Genomic DNA, 16348 nt, shown 5'->3' on the forward strand with positions numbered 1-16348 from the left:
ATATATATATATATATATATATATATATATATATATATAATATATATATATATATAATATATACACACACACATATTAGAGTTTTACAGCAAAATACTCAAACACACACTTCAATAAGCTGAATAAGGCTAGTTATTTTTTCGCATATTGATAATCTAGGCGTGATAAGACGAAATAATAAATCAAATTCTATTTTATTTCTTCTGCTGAGTATCAATACTACCCATACACAGGAAACTAATATTAGTCAAAAAAATGGAGAGAAGCTGTTCATTTCACCCTAACCACAGTAGTTAAAATATATGCAAAATAAACCAGATTCAACAAAAGTTCATCGAAAGAATCTATCTATTAATAATTTAATGCTTATTTCTTTTTGTTACTTATTTTTATATTTTTTTACAGCTTTCAATCATGAGGTTTTGACCATGCTGGGGTAACACCACAAAAGGTTTTAGTTATTCCCCTACCCACAATAAGTTCTGTTAATCTTAGTATGTTGATCTTGTAAGGAAAACTGGTAAAGTCAACATGAGCATATAGTGGTGGAATCAAAAACAAAGCATTTTGGTGTTGTGCTCTGGTTTTGCCATCCCCAGTAAATATACTATTATGTATATCTGTTTATGCGTGTGTATGTATGCATGCATGTGTGTGTGTGCGTGTGTACATATGAATATTGTTACTTTTCTATCAACCCTGAAAGGATGAGGGGCAAAGTTATCCTCAGTGGGATTTGAACTCAGTGGAACAAATACTGTACAGCGTTCTATCCAATTTTTTACCTGTTCAACACCAGGTCAATCTTGACTGAGTACACCTCAGACCAAAGACATCACAACCTTGAACATTCTGTCTTTGTAGAACCTTGGTCTTGAATTACTTAGTTTTTATTTCAACCAGTACAAACTACAGATACGCCAGAGCTCTGCCACCACTACCACAACCAAGGACATCATTATCACTGCTGGATTACCCATCAGGCAAAATAAGCATGTGCTCAAGGCACCAAGGGAAGGAGGGGGACACCACAGAAATGGTAAATGGTTTATGGCACAAAAGAAATCACTTTAAACTTGCTAAAATAATATTCAATGTGGTTTATATGATCGGAAATGTAATTTCAAAGTGCTCATGTTGTCATAGTGAGGATCTGATTAAAGACTTTGCACTCAAAAAAAGGGTAGAAGAAAATTTTTCAAATATAAATAAAGTGTTAGAGCATACAAAAATAAACATCTTCCATCTTACTGTTAGTTTTGTTTCATTTTCAAAAATAAAAGTTCATTTTGCTTTTTATTTTATTGTTTATATTTTGAATTACACACTGTATGGGGGGACCAAAATCTTTTTTAGTGCTTCGGGCCTCTATGGGTCTTAATGCAGCCCTGATCATTACCCAATGTATTCTTACCTCTTTTTAGAGAAGTCTGGATATGATTTGAGTGAGATTTGGTAGCTGTTTCTAGCATGTTGAGTAATCACTAAAAGGTTACCTCTTTGGTAGGTTTGGATGTGTGTTTGTCTTTACCATTTAACTGCACCAAGATGCATAGGCCTGAGTAAGGCATTTTATTTTTCATGTGAGTGATCAACAGTTGTTCATCCATCTATGTCTCCCTGGCTCCACGCCGCTAATGTTATCGAAGGCCCACTTGGCCCAATAAAAACTTGGTACCTTTGTCATCACAGGTATTACTGTCAGAACACAAATGGCTGGAACAGCTACCACAAGAAATCTCATCTGATGTTCTACCATTTCCCCTCAGCCCCACCACCATCATCAACCTGCCCTGGTGTGTTTTTTTTTCTATTTTACTTTTTTTATCATTGGCAAAAGGTTGAAAGGAAAAGTTGACTTTTGAGGGATTTGAACTTAGAATGTGGAGAGTACAAATTAATACCATAAAGTATTCAATCCAACACTCAAGCAAATCTGCCAATATACCATCTTGAGTTCTAGGGATGAAAATGCATGAGAGGGAGGAGAGAGAAGGAAGAAGAATTAGTGAGAAATATTTGAATATGTAATCTATTGTGTAAAAATATCATAGGCACAGACCTGGCTGAGTGGCAAGAAGTTTGCGTCCCAGCCAAATGGTTTTGGGTTCAGTTCTAAAGAAAGTACTGGAGTAAATTTATTCAACTAAACCCATCAGGGTGGTGCCCATGTATAGCTGCAGTCCAATAATTAAAACAAGTAAAATATAAAAAAATTAAAGACAAAATGAGATTTTTAAAAAAATGAATGTGTGTGCATAGGAGGAGGGGGGATAGAAGAAAATGTAAAGTTGAAACAGCAGATTTTGTAGCTTGTCACATGTGTATGCCTGTGGGGTGGAGTGGGGCTGATGTGTGCTTGAGTGTATAATGTGTGTGTGTGTGCACATGTAAGTATGTGTGTGTGTGAAAGAGATAAACTTTAGTTAAATATCTATTGACATGTGAACACCTGAACATATAGGAATGGCTAAAAAATAAACTCTAATAATGGATAATGAGAATAAAAAAATGTGTGTGTGTGTATATATATATTTTTATATATACACACATATGTATATCAAAAAATGAAGTTTCAAGAACATAGAGATTAGTTCTGCTTGTATGTTATCAAAATCAGTATTGCAGAAATAAGGTACACATTGTGTTGATCTATTCAAGGTATCATACACAGTTCGGAAATTGATTTGTGTATGATGGTTAATAATAATAATAATAATAATAATAATAATAATAATAATTATTATTATTATTATTATTATTATTATGAGAGAAAAACGTGGGTGTGGGTGAATAAAAGAAGCGGAGGAGGCAATAGTAGGAGGAAATTACCAAAGAAACAAGTTAAAAAGATAAGAAAAGGGCAAATTTTTAGAAAAAAAAAGTATGTAAGGGTAAAAAAAGAATGAGAAGGAAGAAGACAAAAAAGAGGAGTGAAAAGAGGGAAATGAAAAAATGGATAGAAGTAAAAAAAAAAGGGGGGGAAAGGCAACAAAAACAAAAAAATTAGCAGAAGAAAATCCAGGTGTAGAATTTATATGGATATTGTAAATAAAGGAAATAAGGTGATAAAGGTAAGAGAAAAGGGGAGGGGAGAGGGTAAGAGGGTAAGAAAGGGGGAGAGGATAAGAAAGAGGGAGGAGTTGGAGAGGGTCTGGAGAGGGGAAGAGAGAGAAGGGAGAAGAGAGAGAAAGGCATAGGGGAAGGGAAGGGAAATAGGGGGGTAGAGAGAAAGAGAGATGGGGAGCAGAGGGAAAGATGGAAAAGGGATAGGAAGAGAGAGGGAGCAATGTAAAATACAAGTAAAATTGAGCCATTGGGAAAACTTTTACAGGATCGCTTGGTTTGCAAGAAGTAGCAACCAAATTTCTATCAAAGCATGATCTTTCATATAGAGGAACACACTGGTCAATGTAGTCCTTGGCAAATAAAAAGCTGAGATGTCCATGGCTAGAGAGCTTTTCGTTCAAAATCTGCTTCTTTTTGATCAGGGCTGAACCTGAGGCTGAAGAGGAACAATGAAGGGGATTCAAGCCACAGCAAATTAACTGTTCTTTACATGAATTCTTACTCTACTAGAAATAGCAGTAAAATCCCTTTTAAATCGCACATGACCATTTAAAAAAAACCAAGCTGAGTGCAAAACAGACATAGGTATATAAAAAAAAACAAAAACAGGATGGCCATAGCTTTCATCATAGCTCTACTCCTAATCAATCAGAATTAACCTGAATATAAAAAACAACAATAAATGCAAACACCCAATATACATACCTGGAGCACCTCCACCTGCAACATATCCTACAATGGTAATACCCAGACCGCGGGTGTCCTTCACAAGTTGCACATCAAACATTTCCATCTCTGGACTTTCGTTTACATTTTCATTGGTTGGTGGCTGAATGAGACAAAGTTATCACAAATGTATTTAACAGAAACAAAATTTCTTGGTATCTGATATAAGTCAAATAGTTTCAAACTGTTCATACCTTTATATAAATGTTTACTTTTTTTGAGTCATGTAAGCACACGCACGCACACATGTGCATGGAAACATTCACATGCCATATTTACTCATGTGTAAGCTCCACTGTTCGATACTTGACTTTAACTGTAAAAACTTATACATGAGTAAATACAGTATATTCTTTTATTCTTTTATTCTTTTATTTGTTTCAGTCATTTGACTGTGGCCATGCTGGAGCACTTGTTTTCTGTCTAGCTTGATTGGTTATCCTCACATATTTTTAAAAATAAATATGCATTCATTTGGCTAAAATAAACCTAGGACAGTCAATTAAGAGCATCAGATAGAATGCATTGTAATATGTTTTCCACTTTTGAGCTTTCTGCCTCCTGTCTTCATCATCTTCATTTGATGTCCACTTATCAATGCTTGTATGGGACAGACAGAATTAATAGAGTGAATTCAACTATAGCAGAAACAGCTGTAAGCTAATGAAGTTAATGACATAATTTCTTATTACTCTGTGTGTGTGTGTGTATGTGTGTGTATCACACACACACACACACACATACCAGGCTTCTTTCAGTTTTTATCTACCCACAAGGCTTTGGTCAGCCAGAGGCAATATTAGAAAACACTTTTCCAAGATGCTGCGCAAAGGATGGTACACTACTCTCAGGCATTGCTTCTGACAGACAACATTAACAAAATAGATAGAAAAATACCCATTGGAAATATCAATTTCCTTGGTTCAGTCAGAAGCTAAGCTACTAACATCACTGTTATCAGAATTAATCAAGTAGTTAATAAAAATCAACACCATTCTATTACTGATACTTCTTTTGATAACTCATAAAGAGAGAGGGAGACAATAGAGGTGGTGGAGAGAGAGGGGAAGGAGAGAGAGGGAAGGAGAGATGGATATTAACTTCAATAATGTTTTAAATCAGATTATAGGGAGATGAGACAGAACATTTCAAAGAATTCAATTCCAATATCACAATATCATCTGTGATAAATAATTATTATTTCTGAATTTATAATGGCATTTGTGAGAAGTTTCCAGCAGACACAAAGTAGACAAGCTGTGGAATGCATAGAGTGCAGGCATAATTTAAACTGCATGAAATTCATTTAAAATTGACTACAAAAGCAATTAACTTTATGATAATTTACTTCAGATATTTTTCATTTTATGAGTGCTCAGGAATTGACAGAAATATATGAGAGGACAGAAAAATACAGGCAGGGAGAATTCAGTAATTCACAATTTATACATGCACAAAAATCAACACACATGTGTGTGGATGTTTATATGTGTGTATGTGTATGTAGATCTATTTATTTATTTATCTATTTTCATCTAGTAGTCAGTTGCTTGGATGTTTCCCCAGTGTATAATTGGTTGATTACAGATGAAAACAAATCTAAATAGCCTGAAAAAAACACTTCTCACTTGAATGATATGGAAGAACATCAGCACCCCAACAAAATATTATTAGTCACAGAATACGGTACAAATATAAAGTAGTCTATAATATATAAGTCCCGTTCTGTCTGTGTGTGTGTAAAAGATTATAATAGCCGTATTTTTCAACTTATTGCATTGAAATTTTACACATAGGTAAAAGACATAACAGGAGGTGCATCAGTTAAATTTCATAACATAATTGTTAGTTTCAAAGTGAGATTTGCCCTTCTTTAATCAAAATCTTAATGGAAAATCCAATTTCAATGCCACTTATTGGCTATCATTCCGCAAATCACATACAAACAACCACTATGTTTGTCCAATCAGCATCAGAGCATTAAGCTTTCTAAGCAATTTCATGAAAGAACATATGTGATTGCAGTAAAAATCAATATCATTCTAGAATGAACTGTACTCGAACACATGCATCCAGGCATGTCATTCTGTGTTTAATAAATAAGCTGACGAAAGAGTAAGAAGACAAGGCAATTATTGTGAATAAGTAAAAATTAAATGAAATGTTAACTTTAACGAATAAATGGTACTAATTGGCGATCAGTCAACTGTGTCAATATTTTCTCACAACAAAATTCAATTGACAATAGAAAAATACAAACCGATTGGTAATAGAACCTGGAAATTTGGGTGATAAATATCCAAAACAGTTTCTTATATAAAACAAAAAATGAGTGGTATTTTTCGAATTTTGCGTGACTCACGTGATTTGACACATACATACCCATTGTTTATACTTTAATTCCATTTCATGAAGAAGGAATATTAGTATTAACATTTCAAATCATGAGACATTTTTTATCAGTAAGTATAATTGAATGATATTTTGGCAAATTCTTCTTATAATTTTTATGAATTTTACAGATCAAATTCATCAGATACATTCTAAAAAAAACACTGTTCAGTCAGTTCTGGTAGTATATTCATCCACAAGGGTTGCTACTTTATCATTCAACATCACATATTGCTGAACCCTATATCCCATTTGAAGTTTTCTGGTTATGTGGACTTAAATAACTTTATTTATAAAGAATTTTCATTACTTCCAAATTAATAAGGTAATTTTAATGCTAACATCCTTTTTTCCCAAAGAAGCCTGGTTTTGGCTGTCTTTCATTTTCAGAGAAGTTCTAGAAACCGTTTCAATTTGCACATTCTTTTTATTTAAATTTCGCATTTAAGTGTGATATTTCTAAGTAATACTTTTTATCTTCTGCTACCTGTCAGTGCACTGGTGTTTGCCTCGATCATTTACATTTTATCACAATTGCAGTTTTTGTCGATAGAATATCAATTTTTTTCAAAATACGTTCTATCCACATAACAGAAGCATAAACAGAAGCAGAATTACACTATTTTCGACTCCAGTCCTATCACAAACTTACACCGTCCAATGGATGGGGTATATAATAAAAAACAAACTAAAGTAATGCAATAACATTATAGCAGTAATAATCAGGTAGCAGATATAAAATTTGAGTTGTATTAAGCTTGTATACAACAGTATATGACTAACAAAGGCAAATGTAATATAAGAAATGTGTAGAGATCAGAATACAGTGTTTCTTATAGGGGAGAAGATGAGCTGTTGGGATTTTAAAAAAAAGGTTTAATAAAAATTAATTTGGTTTTGAACTTTTTAAGTTTGTTCAACACCATGGTCAAGAGAGAGGATGCAAACTATTTTTGTTTCCTCATTAAATGCTTGGTGGGAGGGAGTAAAAAAAATTGTGCTAATATTTCTTCAGATGAATTAAAGTCGTGAGCTAGCAGAAACATTACCATGCCAGGCAAAATGCTTAGTAGCATTTTGTCTATCTTTGCATTCTGAGTTCAAATTCCTCCAAAGTCAACTTTGCCGCCTTTCATACTTTTAGGAATCGATAAAATAAGTATCAGTTGAGCACTAGAGTCAATATAATCAACTTACACACTCCTCCACACTTGCTGGCCTTGTGCCCAAAATTTGAAAATGATATTTCTTTAGATGAGGGGATTTCACAATTGGAGAACCCTGGTTTAACATAAAAGATTTGGAATTTCAAGATCCTGAATATATAGTTGCAGGCATGGCTGTGAGGTAAGAAGCTTGCTTCCCAACCACATGGTACTAGGTTCAGTCTCACTGCATGGCACCTTGGGCAAGTGTCTTCTACTATAGCCTCAGGTTGACCAAAGTCTTGTGAGTGGATTCGGTAGATGGAAACTGAAAGTAGTCTGTCGTGTGTATATACATGTGTGTGTCTTTGTTTCTCTCTCTATCACTGCTTGACAACTGGTGTTGGTGCATTTACAACCCTGTAACTTAGTGGCTCAGCTAAAGACACTGGTAGAATAAGTACTAGGCTTAAAATAAAAAATCTTGGGGGTCAATTGGTTTGAATAAAACCATTCAAGGTGGTGCTCCAGCATGGCTGCAGTCAAATGACTGAAACAAGTAATAGAAAAGAAAAAAGAATTTGTGATTTGCAGTCTGATATTGTAACTTTCACTTTCTGTGCTTCAACAAAAAAAGTTGCAAAGAGTCTTATGTAAATGGTAGTAAAAACATGTGGTCTTTGTATTGCAAAATAAAAAAAAAAATACATTACAATCATGGATATATTGAAATGCCAAGTCAGAGGTATTTGGTAAGTGTAAAAATGAATAAAAATGGAATTTATTTAAAGACAAAGAGAGAGAAAAAAAAGAGCAATTGACAACAGAAACAAAGCAACAATGTCTATTAAAAACAATATCAAACTTGAGAATGCAGATCTAAATACATGCAGAATGAAACATTAAGATACAAAATAAATTAAAATTATCCCACCAAACAATGAAATAAAGTATTAAAAAAAATAAAATGAGTTCTAGATGTGGTAAAATTAAAATAAAAACTAATAATAAACAACAGCAATAACCATTACAATAACAGTAAGCACAAAATCATAGAAATGAAATAGAACATCAAAATAAATTATAAATAAAGCATATATGTATGTATGTATGTATGTATGTATGTATGTATGTTTGGTGAACCCTAGGGGAATAGCCATATGAGATATAAGTTACTCTAAAATCTCTGAGTGATTGATAAGATGTAAGAATTGACAAGCTAGACAGATGGAAATTACTTAAGAAAATCTAATGCATCAGATGGAACAAAATGTATTAAGACCATCCCAATAAATAAATCTCTACAATCACTTTCTCTGCAAAAAATAAAGATAGAACCCAAATCACCATCCAGATACTACAACCATTTTAAAAAATGAAACAGGACACAAAGCAATGGTCATGACTAGTGATAGGTTCTACTCCATCAAGCTGGCCAGGAGTTAAACAGCAAATGTATTAAGAAGGAATATGATGATAAATCATGCATGTCTGCATGGTCAGGAGGTTTATTTTATGACCATGTTGTTCTTGATTTAATTCACAGCATTTCACCTTAGGCAAGTTCTACAAGAGCCTTCTTGGGTTGCTGATGCCTTGTGAGAAGAATTTCATAGATGGAAATACATGCATGTCTATAAATATAAAGGCATCATATAGTCAACGAGTTAAGCAATTCATCTTACAACTATGGAGCCCAGGGTTTGGCCACTGTGTGGCATGTTGGTCAAGTTTTTTCATACTGTTACCTATGATTGACTTAAGCCTTGTGAGTGAAACAGTATACAAAACCATATGGAGGACCACAGGTTGGATTGTACTTGCTGTTCAAAAGTCCAATTTTGTTACAATCTGTAACACTGATTCTGCCTGAGGATTATGTTAATGGTAAATGTCTATGGAATACCAACTTACATGCTAATTCAATGAGCAGGTCAATAAAGGAGGCTTACAAATGGTAGCTCAATCTGCTAGAAATAGTAGCCAGAAGGGGGGAAAACAGATAATATAGTCCTAGGTAACCTCTAAAAGTTCAGGGTAGTTAGTTAAGGCTGGAATACTTTTGCTCATAGTTCTGCTTGAACAGGTTGCCCAAGGATTAAATAAAAAGAACATAAATGTTGGTTTAGGCTAAACTAATTTGTGATTCAACTGTAGTTATGTTAGGTTTTATAATTGTATAGGCCATTCTTAAAATGAAAATTTAAATTGGCATGGTAACCTCAAGTCTTTTCTTTCTATATAAAGCAATGCACAAACAACCAAAAATTAAAATGAAAATAAAAACTATCAATAACAAAAAGCAATCAACACTATACAGAGACACACACACACATATATATATCTGTAAAGAAGCGAACCTGAGAAAAGGGGAAGGAGGCTGGGAGCAGGAACTTTGCATCCCCACGAGCCTAGATAAATAACAGATACATTATTGGTTAATTAATGTTGGCATATGTTACAAAACACATACATTGTAGATAGTGTAAGACATCAAACACACCAAACAGGCAATCACAAGGTAGACCTTTCAGGTAACCAGCAGACTTGTTGATACATTTAATGGTTATCATTCAGGTATCAAGCAGTCATCATTGAAACATCTGCCAATCATCATTGAGATGTGTAGCAGTTATCACTGAGACATCTGACAGTCATTTTTGAGACATCTAGCAGTCATTGTTGAGACATTTCATAATCATTCTTATGCCATCTAGCAATCATTGTTGAGACATCTTGTAGTCATTATTGAGATATCTAGCAGACATCATCAAGATATCTAGCAGTCACCATCAAAATATCTAGTATTCACCCTTCAGACATGTAGCAGTTAACTTTCAGTCATTTATAAGTCTTCACTGAGACATCACCATTTGATGGGTGATCAACAATGACTGTTCAGTGTTTGCTGTAAGTATATTGTCATTGATCCTGTCATAGAGGAGGTTTCCATTTTGGAGTTATTGGGGAGATGTTTAGGATTTAGGCAACTTTATTTGTCTATGTCAAACAAGGTTATGTCTTCAGCACTAGACATTAAACTATCGTAAATCATCACAGACAATCATGACACATCAAAAAGATACTTGTTGGATCTTTCATAACATCATATGTTATTAATTAAACAAGAATTTTGGTAACCATACCACACATTAAAATGCAACTCCATCTTGACGCATTAAATCACACCATAAACATAATTTTATGATGTTTAACACAAATTTCTGATCAGTAAACAGGTCATAAAACAATCATATCAAAAAAGTATTATTTAAGATGCATGACATTAAAGCCATCATTAAGATAATTATGTATCAGAAACATAAATTAAGATAATTATGATATTAAAAACATCATTAAAACAATTATACAAGATCACAAACATTATTGGCCCTTTTGAAACCATATTTCTAATTATATATACTGCCTATTATGTTTTTATTTTTTTTTTTAATAATCAAATGCAAGAGGGATTTCATAAAATAATTAACTCTGTCATTATTAAGGCAGTTATGAAAACTAGTATTAAAAGAATAGTATATGAAAAATATTAAAATAATCATGGGCTATTAATTACATTACTAAGACAAGTGTGTGAAAATTAACAGATTACTAATATGATAATATAAACATATTAATTACAGTAATTTTGTGATACAAAACGTTAAGGTGTGCACTAAATGCAGTTTATTCGAAAAATCATGTGATACAAAAAATAAATAAATAAGAGGATTGAAGTAGAATATTTTATGCTAATCTAAAATTAGAACTTGTTATACACACATATTTGCACATATGGATGCATACATATACACTTGCATACACACACAATTTGTCAGAAGTAGTTATGTGAGGCATCAGTTTATGAGCATGTTCAAACCCAAGTAACACAAGCCTGGCAATAAATCTGTCCAACCACGACCACCATGAACAACCACCTTTTTTACAATTTCTCAAAGTCCTGCGATGGAGGTTCTTACCAAGTTTTAATGGAGTTGAGGATAAAATTGGAAAATTGGTGAGATCACTACTTTCTTTTAAATTCATTTTCATGACAGTCAGAGGGACAAGGACAGCACCCACAACATTTTACAGGGTCACTGAGATTGATGGTAGGGTGGGTATAGCAGGACTTGTGAACCAATCATTGGCATACAGGAATAGGAAAAGGAAGTATGACATTGAGATATCACATTATCAATCACCAAACCAGAGACTGATTTTCATGTTTGTTGCAGAGTGGACTCCGTTAAAGACCACCCAAAGACCAAGTTGTGGGGGTAGTGGTGGAGGCAAACAGGTGAAGAAACCTATAGATCAGCTCTAGTAAAAGATCAATGATGAAGAAAAACTGGCAGAATGGCAGGGGTAGTAGAGAACCAATCAATATATTTAAGTGTTTTGGTGTTGTTTGTAATTGATTGGTGCTGTTTGTTATAGCCACAAAACAATGCTGACAAGGGATAACCATGATCAAAGTCATACCAGTTATGACCATCCAGCCTTTTCCCTATCCACAGTGCATATAGGATCACATTATTCAATAGGTTCTATTTTCTCCAAGACATTTGGGAGTAATTTGTAGGAGATTTGGCTGTTACTTCTAGCAGGTCAGGTGATTGTATAGAGCAGCAATTCCAAAGCTGGGTTACACAAATATAGCATAATGAGGGTCTGAGAACTGAGTCCAAAATTTGTAAAGTAGACAGACTTTTCAAAAACTTGGAGCTGTTGAAAAATTTGTTTAACAAAAAGGGTCCTTGGTAGTAAAAAATTTAAGAAGCATCCCTACCTAGTGTTTGTTGATCTGTAGAAGGTATTTGACAGGTTACTACAATCTGTAGTCTGTTGAGTTTTAAGGAAACTTGATGTAGTTAAATGACTTCTGCAAATGATTCAAGTCGTGCAGAGAGATGCAGTCAGCAAAGTAAGAGTTAGCAATGAGTTTCCAACCAGAGCCCACAAGGATAATGCTTGCAGGATCTGTATGCTGGGTTCAAATTTAATTAAGAAGATAGGCTTTGCAAAAGCCTGGAATCATCATCATCTTTTAATGTCCATTATTCATGCTGGCAAGCTGGAGAGCTCGCAGCAGGCTCCAGTATGACTTGGTTTGGTTTCTACAGCTGAATGCCTTTCCTAACACCAACCACTTTATATTATGTGTGCTGGGTGCTTTTAATGTGGCACCAGCACAAGTGCTTTTTATGTCGCACTAGTACAAGACTTTTGCAGGCCGATCCTCTTCATCTGGGAGTGAAAAGGTAAGAAAACACTAACATAAAGATTCCCTCTTCAGTTCATATATTAATTAATGAAAGTAAAATGCAGAATCTAAACAAATAGATGAGGACTTGTGTTGGCAACATTGCTAACAACATCTAAGAAAGTTTGTAGATATCAGTAAGTTTAGTTGTTGCCGAAGGACTTCAATCAACAACATTAGAGCTTTTCTTTCTTCTATTCATCACAGCAACTAAACTGACTGAGGTCCCACAAACATTTTTTTGGATATTACTTAGTATTATGTCATAGGCATGGCTGTGTTGCTAAGAAGTCTGCTTTTCAACTGTGTGGTTTCAGGTTCAGTCCCATTGTGTGGCACCTCATCTTGTATATAAATCTCCAGGCCAACCAAAGTCTTGTGAGTGAATTTGGTGGATGGAAATGAAAAAAAAAAAAGCTCAGTGTGTGTGTGTGTGTGCGTGCGTGTGTGTGTGTGTGTGTACATGTGCATATGCGTGTGTGTCTTCTTGTCTTGAAATTCTGTAAAAGTTGTAAACAAGTATTATCATCATACAAGCAGTGCCCGTTGTTTTCAATCTGCCATGAAAACATGCCTGGTCATGAGAAAATATGACTTTGCTTGGAAACAGGTAAGGGTTGGCAACAGGAAGGACATCTGACCCATGCAAGCAATTGTAAAGTGGACACTAAAAGTCATCATCATTTTCATAATCCTTCATGTTTCTTATATTTGAAGTCTTGCTAGATGTGACCCTGCCCTTTTAGCAAGGTCTCTAGTCAAATATAAGGATGGAATAAAAAAACCATGATGGACAAGCTTCATTAAATTCAAGTAACTGAGGAATATCAAGAATAATCCTTGGTTTTATAAGAAACCGAGTAGACATCTTGGGTTCCATAACATATATGGTGGACATTTCCAAAAACTAGAGACAATTGTGAAATTGTTTTGAAGTTTCAGTTTTTCCACCTATACTGACCCTAGACAAAACCAGATCAGCCAACCAGAAGCATGTAAACATCATCAATTACAGATTCTGTTAATTAGATATCCACAAGCCAACAAAGGAGTTTCTATATGGTATTTCAACCTATGAGAAATAGCAGCCGAATAACCCTCAAATCATACCCTGCAGTCTTAAAATACAATTCAAAGGATACATTAGATAATGTATCCCCAAATGGACTATGAATAAAAGATGCAATAGAGCTGACCAATTCATCTTTTCATAGAGGTTTGTTTAATCAGGGCTTAGATGGACTTAAGAACAACAACAACCAGATACAATTAAAATAATTTCTTACAACTGACCAAAACAAATGAAACTAAGCGTCAGAGTGAACAGCGACCATGCTGGAGTACTACCTTTAAGAGTTTGCATCAGACAATCCCAAAACGTAGATGGCACGTATTCTTTCAGTTTCTATTTATCAGATCACTAAATCTACTTGGAGTTATGTCCCTCAAACGATACTTACCTCCCCTTAACCACTAACATCTACTACTACCACTACAAGGAGTTTATATCAATCTACCTATTTACGAAGCCCACCCGCCATACACACAATCTTAAATATTTACTGTTTTTGTTTTGCCAGAAATAAAAGTCAAGTGTCCCTGAAATCACACCTGCCGTTATAAAAGGAAGGACAACTTGTATGATATCATTAAAAGTAAAACAGATAATATTATTGCAGATGGAAAATCCTTTAAACATAAGTGTGTTCTATCAGGCATATAACCTGGTATTAAACACCAATAAATGGTTATTTTTTCTTTAACTTTTGTAAGATGTACTTTCCAATATTACAGATTTATCTAGACCAGATTTTCTAAAACATTTTTGAAGATGTAGAAAACTAAAATAAGAATAAAACATTATTGACAATTTGGGGATTTAGAATTTGTAAGCATGAATTTTACCTTTTACTTGTTTCAGTCAACTGCAGTCATGCTGGAGCACTGCCTATAAGAATCTTTGGTCGAATGAATCAACCCCTGAACTTTTTTTTTTAAGCCTGGTTCTTTTACAGGTCTCTTTTGCTGAACTGATGAAGTTACAGGGGATGTCAACAAAGACACAAGGACATATGAATGCACACACATACACATATATATATACAACAGGCTTCTTTCAGTTTCCATCTAGCAAATCCATTGACAAGGCTTTGGTTAGCCCAAAATGGATTGCATTTTTCATTATTTCATTTTATTTTTGAATGGCTTAGTGAAGGGAGGAATGGCTAAGTCAATGAACATTTTGGGGTATTTCAAGACAGCAATGATTCAGAAACCTAGCCTGAATACTTTACAACAGAAGTAGAAGACACTTGCTTAAGATGCCATGCAGTGGCATTGAACCTGGAACCAAGTGATTGGGAAGCAAACCTCTTATCACACAGCCACACCAAGGATGCAAACTAAAATTATAAAAATTTATTAACCTAAAATAATAATTTTGGCACAAGGGGAGCAATTTTTAGTGGAAGGTAGTTAGTTGATACCAATGACCCCAGAACTTCACTGGTAATAAAATTTATTGACACCAAATGGATGACAGTCGAAGTAGACCTTAATGAGATTTGGACTTAGAATGTAAAGAGCAGGGCTTATTGTATACAAAGCTCATGTGCAGAAAAATGATAAAAAAAAACTGTAATGATTTAGAGACCACTGTTAGAATAATTCCTTATTTGTTCCTCAGGGAAATATTAACATTTCAATTAAACACAAAGCTAGAAATGGTGTATTTTGACTTAATAAACACCAATGCATTTCCGATACTTATTTTATTAATCATAGAGAAATAGGTACCACTGACTTTGGCAAAGTTTTTCACTTAGAATGTCTAAAAACAAACCTACATATGGGATAAAGCATACACACTACTGTTTGAGTTTAGAGTGCCAACTTGCTAAAATTAATGGATTGCATTTTTCATTGTTTCATTTTTATTTTTGAATGGCTTAGTGAAGGGAGGAATGGCTAAGTCAATGAACATTTTGGGGTATTTCAAGACAGCGATGATTCAGAAACCTAGCCTGAATACTTTACAATAGAGTGGACTCATGAGGTGGTGTTAAATCGAGCGACAGATGAAGTATCAAAATTAAGAAGAGAAATAACCCCTTTAAAGCAATGTTTTTCATGGGGGAAAAGAACCATAACTGATTGAAAATTAGGCAAATTATTATGTTTAATAAATTTTAGATGGTTTTATTAATATTTAGCTCATTAATAAAGTGGCAAGCTGGAAGAATTGTTAGCACACCAGGCAAAATGCTGAGCTTGTTCGTTTTTATGCTCTGAGTTCAAGTGCTGCCACGGTCAACTGCACCTTTCATCCTTTCAGGCTCAATAAAACAAGTACCAGTTGAGCACTGGGGTCAATGTAATCAGCTTCTGCCCTCCAGAACTTGTTGGCATTGTGCCAGAATTTGAAACCAATATTTTGTTCTTTAGTTCATTCCTAAATTTCCTTGTCTTAAATGGATGTCACACCACCAATGGATATTTAAATCATGTGATATTCCACTGAGGGCTTTAACTAACATATTTTATTTGACTTTAATTATGTATATGTAACAGTTAAACTCTAAGTAGAAAAGCTATAAATAATGGGCTACAAAACCCTTCAGATAGAAAAAATTAAAGGCTGCCTAATATTTACATGCCATTATTGAGTTGAACAGTTAAAAATGAATTATTTTATATTCTCTGAAAGGTTCTAAATTCTTATGACATCAACTATATATATATATATATATAT

General features: G+C 34.1%; 1 protein-coding gene across 2 annotated transcripts in view; it reads right to left on the reverse strand.

Annotated features, from left to right (window-relative positions):
• Positions 1-16348, reverse strand: part of LOC106879042 (multiple PDZ domain protein) — a 586571-nt gene that overhangs the window by 169372 nt on the left and 400851 nt on the right. Inside the window, exons 7-8 of one of the 2 annotated variants that reach the window (XM_052975892.1) lie at positions 9692-9742; positions 3775-3898 (exon numbers count right to left, since the gene is read on the reverse strand). In XM_052975892.1, coding sequence (XP_052831852.1) covers positions 3775-3898; positions 9692-9742 — 175 coding nt within the window. The remainder of the gene's footprint in view (positions 1-3774; positions 3899-9691; positions 9743-16348) is intronic. The other variant, XM_052975893.1, reaches the window with a different exon arrangement.

Source organism: Octopus bimaculoides, chromosome 23 (assembly GCF_001194135.2).
Source record: "Octopus bimaculoides isolate UCB-OBI-ISO-001 chromosome 23, ASM119413v2, whole genome shotgun sequence".
Classification (NCBI taxonomy): Eukaryota; Metazoa; Mollusca; class Cephalopoda; order Octopoda; family Octopodidae; genus Octopus; species Octopus bimaculoides.